Raw genomic sequence first — 12,904 nt, forward strand, 5'->3', positions numbered from 1 at the left:
AGATAATAAAGCTAATAAAGAGCTGGTTTCCTGAGCTGGTTTGAGCTCCCTGCTGCAGACTTGCTGGCGTGCCTTTGCTGGAATAAACAGTCCTACCAGAACAGCCTACAAGTCCCAGGGGGCCGTGCTCCAGCTCTGGAGTGACGTCAGCACAGGCATCTGCTGCTGGGAGGTGTGTGTGTGTGTGTGTGAGACAGAGAAAGATGGCTCAATTTGAACACTTTACTTATTTTGTTTGCTTCAGCACAAGACAGCAGCCGCCTGTGGACCCTCTTGACCTTGTGGGGGCAAGAATGCAGAGAAACCACTGCGACTATTTCTGCTGCTCTTAAGGCCTGTTTACACTTGGCATTGGTGACTATTATATAGTAGATAAAATGGAGCCCACCAGCCCACACACTGTGAAACAAGAAAATGAATGAATGAACGATGAAGCTAATGTCCCATTAGGTAAATGTCATCATCACTGAATACTAAATATCAGTGTCCAAAAGTGTCCTGCCAGAGTCCACAGAAAAAGACAGGGTGTGTGTGTGTGTGTGTGTGTGTGTGTGTGTGTGTGAGAGTGTAAGGATCAATAGCGAGGATGAGGTGGTGATTTGCTGCAGTCGATATGAATAAGCGCTGAAGAGGAGCGAGAGACTGACGGAAGGATTGATTGACAGAGACATAAACAAAGGAGTGTGTTGTAGTAAACAGAGGACGGCAGCGTGACTGCGCAGGGAACGTGTTTGTTCCGGACGCCGGAGCAGGACCGAGGTAATGGGTTTTAAATAACAGACAGGCCACGGTGTGTGTGCTCGTCTAATCGAGTGCAGCGGGTCCAGAAATAACTTTAATAACTGGACCTTTCCCTTCACTCATCCATTCCTCCCCTGTCTCACTCCCTCCATCATTCTCTACTTCCCTTACACTGTGGAGTCACTACATCACAGGGCATCAGACCCAGTCACACACACACACGCACACACTCACCCAGTCACTCTCACACACACGCATGCACACACTCACCCAGTCACTCTCACACACACACACGCACACACTCACCCAGTCACTCTCACACACACACACGCACACACTCACCCAGTCACTCTCACACACACACACACACGCACACACTCACCCAGTCACTCTCACACACACGCACGCACACACTCACCCAGTCACTCATACACTCACGCACACACTCACCCAGTCACTCATACACACACACGCACGCACACACTCACTCAGTCACTCATACACTCACGCACACACTCACCCAGTCACTCTCACCCAGTCACTCATACACACACACACTCACCCAGTCACTCTCACACACACGCATGCACACACTCACCCAGTCACTCTCACACACACGCACGCATACACTCACCCAGTCACTCAGACACTCACGCACACACTCACCCAGTCACTCATACACACACACACTCACCCAGTCACTCATACACACACACTCACCCAGTCACTCATACACACACACGCACACACTCACCCAGTCACTCTCACACACACACTCACCCAGTCACTCATACACAGTCATGCAGTCATTCAAGCATACACACACACACCCACCCTGTGGCCAGTTATTACACACTCACTCTCTCTCTCTCATACACACACACACACAGGTGTGGACAGTTATTACACACACACACACACCCTGTGGCCAGTTATTACACACTCACTCTCTCTCTCTCTCATACACACACACAGGTGTGGACAGTTATTACACACACACACACCCTGTGGCCAGTTATTACACACTCACTCTCTCTCTCTCATACACACACACACACACCCTGTGGCCAGTTATTACACACTCACTCTCTCTCTCTCTCATACACACAAACACACACAGGTGTGGACAGTTACACTCACCTAGTCACTCTCTCTCTCACACACACACACTCACCCAGTCACTCTCTCTCACACACACACCCAGTCACTCTCACACAAACACCTCCTGTGGCCAGTTTCACACACTCGCTCGCTTTCACTCACACTCAGACACGTGGACAGTTTCACACACTCACCCAGTCAGTCATACACACACACAGCCATCCAGTCATTCATATATACACACACACAGCCATTCATATACACACACATACACACACCCAGTCACTCTCATACAAAAACCCCCTGTGGCCAGTTTCACACACTCGCTCGCTTTCACTCACACTCACCCAGTCACTCATACACACACTCTCACCTAGTCACTCATACAGTCATCCAGTCATTCATATACACACACACTCTCACCCAGTCACTCTCACACAAACACCCCGTGGCCAGTTTCACACACACACACAGTCATCCAGTCATATACACACACCCTGTGGCCAGTTATTACACACTCACTCGCTCTCGCTCTCACACACACGTGGACAGTGTCACGCACTCACCCAGTCACATTCACACCTGTGGGCAGTGAAGAACATTTTCATATTCAAAGTAAAGGGGGCAGCAATGAGCTGTGACAATGACTTGCTGCTTCTTTAAAGAGCCATTCTACCTGTTCCTGGGTCAGGACTTCTTCTGGGTCCAGTGAAGTGTTCTGACCCAGTAGCGCTTCACCGTGAGACGTGGCAGGACTGAGCCGGACTGACCTTACCTCTCAGTTCGTCCTTGTTCTGATCAATCTCCAGGAATTCACTTGCTCTCCACGCTCTCGAAGCACAAAGCCTTTCACTTGAAGGCGCTCCTGAGACGAGCGGAATGAGGGATGAGACGGAGAGATGGATGGACAGAGCGAGGAAAGAGTGGCTGACACTTGTCGCTGTGTCCTGGGAGTTCATCTTTATGAGGACGCTGGAGGGCTTTTCTTTTAAAGAGGAGATGAAAAAGGGCTGGAGGAAAGTTCTGGAGCACATTAACTGTTTTAAAACGTGGCCACACAAGGACACTGATACTTAAAGCAACAGTAGGTAGTATTTTACCTTAATATTACAGCTTCAAAATCAATGCAATGCTCCACTGAGCTGTAATAGGGGGAATAGAGCCACTGTCATTGCATCTCCAGGCACAGCACTGCAGAGACAAGGCTATGTAACTTTGAGGGTAGGAAACCACTTCCACCACCACCCACACGTCTGATTTCAGCACAGTGCTGTAAAAGTGAATTACACTCTGAAAAATATAGCAGCAGCCCAGCAGCAAAAATACCCCTTTTTTATTTATTACATTCACTAGCTTTGCGCATGGTGCTAGCGGCTGGTTTTGTGGTAGATTTATTCATTCATTATTTACGGTATTTTTACGGTAATAAATATATTTGCTACATTATTTATTTTATACAAAGTCAGACTCTTTGTAAAGTATAAAGACCTAATTCTGTAAAATAGAAAAAAAATATTGTTGGGGAATATCACCCACTAGCGCAGAACTAGAGCAGGTGTCTACGAGATGAGGAGATGTGACAGATCTGGGCAGTTTGCATTCTCCTCTGGTGGGTTGAGCTGTTCATTGAACTGTGAGAATCTTTCAGCTTCATTAATTATATAGCAACTCTTTCACAGCCTCCAAGACACAATTCGCCATCAGCTTTTATTGCTATTAACAACGTCACAAAACAAACAAATATTAATAATAACCTGTTTATACCCTGACGCCCATCAGAATTACCTCTCACCACAGGAAGTGTTGAGAGCTTACTGAACACAGGAAAACAACTTTTAATTGTTCATAACACAGTTGTAATGTCTGCAATCCGCCTGTCCTGTGAAATACTGTCCTGAAATAGGCATTCGAGGAGAAGAAAAGGGCGCTCGGAAACACTGATACCTTGTTATAGTCACAATAAAGACATTCCCAAATGTCAGTGAACCGCGCGACCCTCCTGACCCTTTTCTCTTAGTGCCTGTTGTTTTGATTTTTATTCTCCGGAAGGTCCCGATGTTTCCACAGAAACACTGAAACACCAGTGTGTCCAGAGAGGGAAGAAAAGCAAACACAAAACCCACGTGTGTTTATTCATCCTGAAATGGAAAAGGGAAAATACCTGCGTTGCTTGGCACGAGTGTAATTCAGAGTCCAAGAGAGAGAGAGAAAATGGAGGAGAATAATAGCAGTCAACACAATAACACTTCACCTCTCCGCTGGGGTCTGGCCTCTGGCACAATGCTCCACAGAGTTAAACACAATGTGTGTTTATGTCGTAAAGAAAAAAAAAGTGTGTGTACAGGTTTCTGCAAAAGGGCCAGGAGCACAGAGAACCCTCAGGGAAGAGAGAGAGAGAGAGAGAGAGAGAGAGAGAGAGAGAAATACAGAAAGGAGGAGACAGGGAACAGTCAGAGTGGTATAATTCACAATGTTACCACAGTGTAAAGGGTACAATGCGGGTAAAGCCCCCAGCACTGCATTCTGTGATGTGACTAATAGTGCTTTTCCACTGCATGGTCCCTACTCTACTGGACTGTACTCTCTGTCTGGTCCCTGGTCTGTTTCTACACTATCACAGCTCCCCCCTGTGTATCAGGTACCCTCTCTCCAACAGCATGCTTTGGAAAACACAACAATGGCAGTGGTAACGTTAAGCGGTGTTTACTCATCGTGTATTGGTGTGTTGTTGTTGTTTGGGACTGAACACAGCTCTGTCATCAGTTCAGACAGATCAGTAGAGTTTGTTCCTTCCTTGTTGCAGTGTCCAGCTCTCACTGGATCCAAGGAGCGTTTGAACCTCTTCAAAAGAGCACGGTGTAATTTTACGAGCTGCTGTTGTGAGTCGAATAAAAACAAATGCGATCTCTGCTGTAGCTGGAGATTTTACAGATGGAGAGTTAGTGCTGGTCGTCTGCATTGTGTGGCGTAGAGTGACGACTCTCTCTGGACAATCAGAGCTCTACAAGATTTACACACCACAGTTTAGTCTTTACTCCGCTCACTCTGAACCAGGGACTAAAATGGAATCCGGTTCCAGGACCAGAACCAGGTTTGTACGCCATTGTTTAAATTTACCAGATGGAAAAAGAGACCAAATCTACCTAATGGAAAAGCACAAAGGCTGTGTAGAGTCGAACAGTGTAGGGACCATGCAGTGGGGACAATTAATATTCGTTTTTTCACTGGATGTCCACAAACCTTTGACCATATAGTGCAGAGAAAGAGAAAAAGAGGGAGAGAGAGAGAGCTCGACGCTTCAGAAGTACATATCCTGGTACATGTTCTGACCCATCTCGATATACGCCTCCTTCTCCTGAGCGCTCATCTGCTCAACCAGTTCTGGCCGCTGAGACACCTCTCTGTAAGAAAACGGTCGTCCTCCCACCATCACCACAGGGTCGTCCCCCACCTCCTCAAAGTCCTCATCCTCCTCCTCGTCCTCCTCGTCTTCTTCATCTCGTCTCGCCACTCTGGACACAGCTGCATGTGCAGGGCCTTGGCTCGGTAATTCCTCATCCGATTCGCTGGTGTCGCTCTCAGAGTCGCTGCCATTGGCTGCGGGGACGATGGGTCGGGAGATGGCTCCACCCACCGGCGCCGAGGCGATCCTCTTCTCGTGGATCAGCAGGGCTCGCATCACCTCCTCATTCTCATCCAGCGCTGGGCCACGCCCACCAGCCCCCTCCTGGGTGGCCATTGCACTGTCCCCAGCTGTGAGACAAAAACAAAGCAGCGTTGTGACCCGAAAGTCGGTAAGAATATTTTATATTGCACTTATAGTGGGAAAAAATGGTCAGGAAAATGAACTAAATAAAATCTGGACTGGAGTTTTTACGCAGTCACAATCATCCAACTTGGGGGGCACGCACTGAAATGTTCTGTTTGGAAAGGATTAAAATTACTGAGATACTCCAGTAACAATTACTTTACCCCACATCCACAGGTAAAAATAATCCAGTCCGAATAGGACTCAAGAGAATCAGCATCAGTTACTCCTTAGTCTTCAGGAGCGCCGGGGCAGTGCCCAATCTCACCTCCCTGCCCCAATTCCACCCCAATTTCGAGGGTGCTTGGGAAATAAAATCAGGACGAGGTGGGGAGATTAGGCAACACACCATGGCTCTGTCACTGCGGCATATTTCCCACAACAAACCCACAAACCCAATCACGGTATTTTACGTTGGAACGAGAATACTAAGCGTAAGGAATGTTATGGTAGTTTACTGTGAAACTGGTAACTGTTTCATGTCTAATAGAAAGGAAATCTGATTGTAACGTCTGTTATACAATGGGTTTCGTAAGTTCTATGAGGTTCTGGATCTCTGAGCTGGTACTCACCGGCCTTCAATGCGTCTGCCTCATTGTAGGCCCCAGCCACGGTGCTCTCGGTCAGCCATACGGGCCTCTCTTTGGCGACCTTGGCCTCAGCCACCTTTCCTTGCTGGGAGTCCAGTTCCTCCATGTTAATGACCACGTTCTGAGTGTACAGGTCCTCGTATGACGAGCCCTTCGTCTTCCATGCGTCTCTGTTGGCCGATGCAGCTCCAGCAGCTCCGACCGGTGCAGCGGCACGCTCGCGACTGCAGGGGGCGACACAGAGCAGGGTAGTGTTACTATGTGTTTACATGTTGCTTCTGAAAACCTGATGTGCCTTAAAACAGATGGCAGCAGGGTACACACAGATGGGGTACAACAAGAAGAAAAAGCATTGGAGAAAACGAATGATCGTTGATGTTGAGGAGTGAGGGGGAATGGGTATAGCTTACCTCTGTTTGAGGGCAGGGATCTCCGTAGGCTCAGGCTCCAGGAGGTCGTGTGAGAGGTTGACATCTTCTGTCTCTCGTAGCAACACGTAAATGGGTTCGATCTGTTCGTTAAAACGGGCAACCAATGTCCGAGCATCTTTTTTGGGGACCGCTGACTCATCCTCCTCCACTTCGGTCTGACAGAAAGTACAGCGGAATGTCCCTTTATCAGAGAGACAGAAAAAGAGAGAGGTTAGTAGCCTATCATTAGAATGCAATAAGCTTCTTGTTAACGTTAAAACCCCACAGCAGCGATCTCCCCGTCTAAACCGCCCTGTTGAGAACGCATGCTATCAGCGCCTGTTCCTTTAAATGATAATGAGCTGCTCGCTGTTCGCCCCGACCCCGAGTGCACAGCAGTGAGGAGCAGAAGCTGTTTTTTAGCCGCTTTGGCTCAGTTCTCTTTCTTCTCAGTTCTCAGTGCTCTTATTTCTCCGCGCTCATTGTGTCTGTTTGCGGAGTTTAACCTTGTCTTTGAGTCCGGCAATTCTAAAGTCTCTGTACTTGATGTCAGAAGCGGAGCAGAAACAGAACCGGCTGTTTTCTGACTCAGGCAGCACATGCAGAACTGACATGGTCTTGTTTCACAGTGTGTGGGTTGGTGGGCTCCGGAAACATGGGTGCGTTATTGTACACAACACATACTCTTTAACTCAAGATCAGTCGCGGCCCTTATGCTCCATACCTCTTCTGACACAATCCTCAAACTCCAGTTCTGGTTCTGTAGAGTTTTTGTCTCATGCCTCATCAGCACCTGTGTGTTTACTGCCACACTATGCATTGATGAAGTTCTGGAAGGGTGCACATCAATGCGTCTACATGCTACACTTAGCTCTGGCTACAGACGTGTGCATGGATCTAGTAGACGTGTTAAACATTCTTCAATTGATGCACTGGCAGCGATTCTGATGCTACTATCGGTGCTAAATATTCCTCCTTCACTGCGTCTCAAATGAGTCAGAACGAATCCAGAAACACGTAACTGTAAAAACAGAGATTCTGGTGTTTTGGCTCGGTGGGCTGGTGGGCCATCTGTTACTGAAGTTATTTAAAGTCGCTGTGAGGAGAGTCCAAACAGCAGGACACTCTCTGAGCATTGTGTACAAGTTACTGCCACTGGACACTTATAGCTCTGTACGTATCAATACCGATCATTATCCAATTATAGGCACAAATAAGCCCTGGGAACACTCCTAATAAACAAAGAGCTGAATCTGTGGGTCAGACCAGGGAGACGCTGTTGCTGAACGGTATGCACATGAAAACGAGCCAATTAGAGGAGAAACAGTCCTGTGCAGCTGCCGCTGACATAGCGTTTAGGATGAGGTTATTTTTACAGAATAACTGCTTACATTTGTTTTAAATGGACAACCCCTGCTTTTCTACTGAAAACAAATGTGGTTCATGTTTAGTTTCCCTAGGCTTTTGACTAAAATGTGTATTAGATTTAATCTCATTTTAGACATTTAATTGTTGTACGTTTTTGTCTAGTTTTAACCCATTAATTTAAAAACAGTAGCTTACTTTTAGTCATGTATTAACGAATAGCTTAAACACTGTTACGTTATAAACATTAACATCCAAACTATGTAAGGAATTTGGCCATTTTTTTACACTTCAAGTCGCTGGAGAAGGCCTCGCAAACCGAGACCGAGTCAACTTCCAAGAGCTGATATTCTCTGACAACAGCAAACAGACGGAGCATTTTCCTGTTTTAATTTCCTTGTAATTTTCTGTTTCATCCCACAACGAATTTGATCAGACTGTGCTCAGAAAGCGTTTTCAGTAAGTTAGGTCATAACGTTCCAGTCCAACTGATACAAAGGAGGTACACACATCGAGGTGTGGGAGGGCGGGGCTAGGGTGGGATCAGCCAATCAAACTGGAATGTAAACAATCCCTATGGTACTGTGGGAAGAAAGAAGCTTTTGAGGCAGAGAAGGCTGAGACAAAGACGTTCAGGGCAAAGCGTGGCCGTTTCGTCAGGACGAAGAGAAGCTGAAAAGCCTGCTGCCACTTTCTGCTCTGGAGAGTAAATGATTTGTTGTGATTTCCATTTTGAAAAGCTCTCCTGGCAAACTGACAAGCCCCATGAAAGCGCTGGTGAAAAACAATCACCTCCGGCTGAGCCTTCATTACAGCGTTTTCCTCAGCCAATCTACGGATGGGAAGGAAAGCAATTTAATGAGAGTGAGGGAGAGAGAGAGAGACATCCAATGAATGTAAAACAAATATTTTTAATTGAATTTTGCCACATTTCACTCAGTTAATTTCAAAATATCTCTCAATGGTAAAAACTGCTTTAACGCAGTCATAAAGACAGAAAAAAAGAAAGAGAGAGAGAGAGGTTTGCTATTTGAATCTTGAATCGAGAGAGAGAGAGAGAGATGTAAGAAAGGACAGAAAGATGTGGGTTAGCAAGAGAAAGGGGGGGTTGTTAAAACAGGACAAAAAAAAAGAGAACAAGAAAATTGGAGCGAGTGACAGACATAAGGGAGGAGAGGGATGTGGGTTAAAGGGACAGGGTAAAACAGACAGAGGAAGAGAAAAAAAAACAACTTAATTTTAGAGAGAGAGAGAGAGAGAGAGAGAGAGAGAGAGAGAAAATATAATCAACTGAACAGTAAATTAAAGCAACACCTGGACTAGAGTGAGTTCCATCACTTAGAGCCTGTAAGAGCAGTTTAATTCAGTTTTGTAGAGAGAGAGAGAGAGAGAGAGAGAGAAAAATCAAAAAAGAGAATAGAAAGCTGAAAGACAGTAAAACATAAGCATAAAAGAGAAACAACAGGGAGGCTGAAAGAGAGAGAGAGAGAGAGAGAGAGAGACAGAGAGAGAGAGACAATGTGTGTCTCTTATTTCTTAAAAGAATAAATCAGCACCAAATAAACAGTAAATACCAGCTACACATGAGTCTCCTACAGATGTGTGCCTTTCATTACTTAAGAGTTCAGAAGGGAAAAAGAAGTGGGTGAAGAATGAAGAAAGGAGAGAGAAAAAGACATCAAGAAAGAGAATAGAAAGCTGAAAGACAGTAAAACATAAGCATAAAAGAGAAACAACAGGGAGGCTGAAGGAGAGAGAGAGAGAGAGAGAGAGAGAGAGAGAGAGAGAGAGGGGGAATAAAAGCAGAGGAGAAAACTGAAGGCATAAAAAGGCATAATTGTCTGTTAACGTGAAGGAAGACAATTAGACGCAACAGAAGCGGGGAGCAGTTTCTCTCTCTCTCTTTTTCATTCTTCATAGATACACTAGATATTAACACACAATACACACACACACCTACCCTCATTCTTTATAGATCTACAGACATCAACACTATTTTCTTTTATCTCTCTTTCACTCACACACACACACACACACACACACTAAAACACAAAGCTATTCTCTTGCTCTTTCATACTCCCAAACACACACCTTATTCTTTGTACCGACAAACTACACATTAACACACAACATGTTCTGCTATTCTCTCTCTCTCACACACACACACACACACTTTTGTGAAGTGTATCAGCTGGCTGTGCGCGGGGGCTGATGAAGTCTTTCGCGCAGTAAAAAGTGGGACTTGTCTTTATGTGTGGAAGGTTTACGCGTCTTCATTGTGTATGAAAAGGTCTCTCCACTAAATTACACAGCGCGCTCTCCCTTTTCAAAGCCAGGGGGAGCTGCGCACTTGCGTGTGCGCCCGGGAACAAAGGAGCGCAGAGAAACAGAACGACGAGTCTGGAGTAAGACGACTGTGATTGCTCTAGTCGCACTCAGCAGAGGACGTTAACGTTGCAGCGAGCAGCTGTGTTTAATAAAACACAATTACGCCAGTTTTATCGGTTCATTTTTGACAAGCACTTCATCTGAATCTCAGATCCTGATCAAAACCAAGTCTCCTTCATGAACCCAGCCTTAACGAAGTGTCATGACTTTGAAAACTTCAGCCGTGTGGAAAGTGTGTGAGGGCAGAGGTGAGGATGAGGCAAGACTGATATCAGAGAGGACGGCGTCTCACCGCTGACCCAATCAAAGCAGAGATCAGAGGAGAGTCTTCTGGCAGCTAGCCAATCAAATAAACCCGTTCAGTCTTCATCTACACTTCAGGGTCACGCTATCAGCTAATGGACAGTCAATTATGTAAATCTGATTCTGGTCCTGGAACCGGATTCCATTTTAGTTCTTGGTTCAGAGCGGGCCGAGTAGAGACTAAACTGTGGCGTGTAAACCTCGCAGAGCTCTGATTGTCCAGAGAGAGTCGCCACTCTACGCCACGCAACGCAGACGACCAGCACTAACTCTCCATCGTTAAAATCAGAGATTACATTTGTTTTTATCCAACTCACAATGGCAGCTCGTAAAATTACGCCGTGGTCTTTTGAAGAGGTTCAAGCGCTCACTGGATCAGTGGCCGACGAGAGAATCAATCAAGACCTGGGAGAGGGAAACAAACCAGAGAGAGTAGAGTCGGGTAAAGTTGTGTAGTGTAGTTACCATGCAGTGGAAAAGCACCAAATGCTACACCAATAAGCTTCCTGTAGCCTTCAATTTTGAGTCAATTTCCCACGGTGGTTGCGAGGGCCACAGCATTTCTGGAGGCATTACCAGAAAGCCTCTTTACCTTTCATCCACCCTAGCATCAACAAGCAACTCCTGGTGCTCGAGAAACTGTCTGAGCCAAGCACTGTGTTTTGTTGCATCTCTGCATTGCAACTCCTTTACGTCAAGTGAAGTAAATCTCATCTCCCTTTGTCGCCAAACCTCAGCTACAAACCTTCCGCTCTCATTGGAAACAACTGGTCACCTGTCGCTCGGTCGACTGTTCCGTCGTGTGTTCCGAGAGAGCTGTCGGCTCCTCTGAGGACTGTCCAACTGAGGACACGCGTCCTTCTGAGGCTGCAGCCAGGGCTTTGAGATGCAGCCAGACACAATCACAGAGGCAGAACTGTAATCACATGAGAGCTGTTAAGTCGCATTGAGGCTTTTCGGGCACAGTCTGCCAGGGGCAGCATCCCGCATTCACAGGAGCCGAATCCCTGACGAGGTGGACGCGACAGCGACTGATCGGCTGCTGTAAATCTGAGGAGCACTATTAACCGTTCCTCTGTTCAGCTCTGAACCCTGGAGCTGAAGCAGAACTGGGTCAGGACAACAGGATCCAGGAACCAGCATAAAATAATGATGTTATTGACTTTTTCTTTACAACATCTATGACTTTCACTGGGGTTTCTTGTGTTTTTGGGGGCAAAAACAACAGGGGAAACCTCAGCTCATAACTAATAGCTCTCCACAGTGTCGATGGCTGATGAGTAAAGATGTGCAGCTGAGAAATCAATGGTGATAATGACAGAAGCAGTGTTAACACAAGTGCTCTCTCTCGCAGAGGGAATCAATGGGCAGAGAAAGTGCCTCACAGCACTATGGTAAGACTGTGTGTGTGTGTGTTTCTCTCTCTCTCTCAGGGGCGTCTATGGGTCACTCACTCTCACTCTCTCCCTGCATGGTCAGGGGCGCGTCTGCTCTTTACCTTTCCGTCTGCATGACCATCCCGCTGCGTATCCTAGCAACAGCTCGCCTCTCCTGCCTGCCATTTGCCTTTTCCACCCCTGGCTGCGGACCGCAGGAGTCTTCACCTCATCACTCTGCTGCACATCACTCGCGCCTTTCACTCCTTCATCTCACGCTCGGTTCTCTCGCCTCACACCAACTGCACCGCTGCGGTCCCTTCTTTTTCAGATGACCACGGTTCGGACACACGAGGGTTAAAGCTGCATGATATGGACATAACACTGGCATTGGGTTTATATAACACTGTGCTACAGAACCCTGTCAGATCATTACGTGAGAACACACTATCCAATATCCAATACCCTGCAGGGGGAAAAAAAAACACCCAGGGCTGTCACTATCGCTTAAATTTGTCTGATTATTAATTATTTTCATGATTAACTACATAATTAGGGTTGTTAAAATAGCAACACAATAAAAATAAACCTAAAGAACAACAAAGACTGGATTAAAGACCTACAATTGAACAGAGCTGTGGTGATGCATGAGAATTTGGTACATCACAATGTAAGAATATGTGCATTGTGTACAGCGCCATCTCCACACGTGCTTTCTGTTTATCAACGTCCTTTAATGCAACTGCACTGTGTAAACACTAGTGGCCGCTGTTTTCTTTCAGCATTGGAGTCTGGTGAAGGGGGTTCGGAATAAAACATACC

The 12,904-nt window shown here is 46.4% G+C and overlaps 1 protein-coding gene across 1 annotated transcript in view; it reads right to left on the reverse strand.

The window, feature by feature from the left end:
* Positions 1-3,391: 3,391 nt before the first annotated feature.
* The window catches only part of gtf2e1 (general transcription factor IIE, polypeptide 1, alpha), a 13,494-nt gene continuing 3,981 nt past the window's right edge, over positions 3,392-12,904 (reverse strand). Inside the window, exons 3-5 of the mRNA XM_066641429.1 lie at positions 6,651-6,852; positions 6,223-6,464; positions 3,392-5,595 (exon numbers count right to left, since the gene is read on the reverse strand). Coding sequence (XP_066497526.1) covers positions 5,141-5,595; positions 6,223-6,464; positions 6,651-6,852 — 899 coding nt within the window. The 3' untranslated portion in view covers positions 3,392-5,140. The remainder of the gene's footprint in view (positions 5,596-6,222; positions 6,465-6,650; positions 6,853-12,904) is intronic.

The sequence above is a fragment of the Hoplias malabaricus genome, chromosome 12 (assembly GCF_029633855.1).
Source record: "Hoplias malabaricus isolate fHopMal1 chromosome 12, fHopMal1.hap1, whole genome shotgun sequence".
Classification (NCBI taxonomy): Eukaryota; Metazoa; Chordata; class Actinopteri; order Characiformes; family Erythrinidae; genus Hoplias; species Hoplias malabaricus.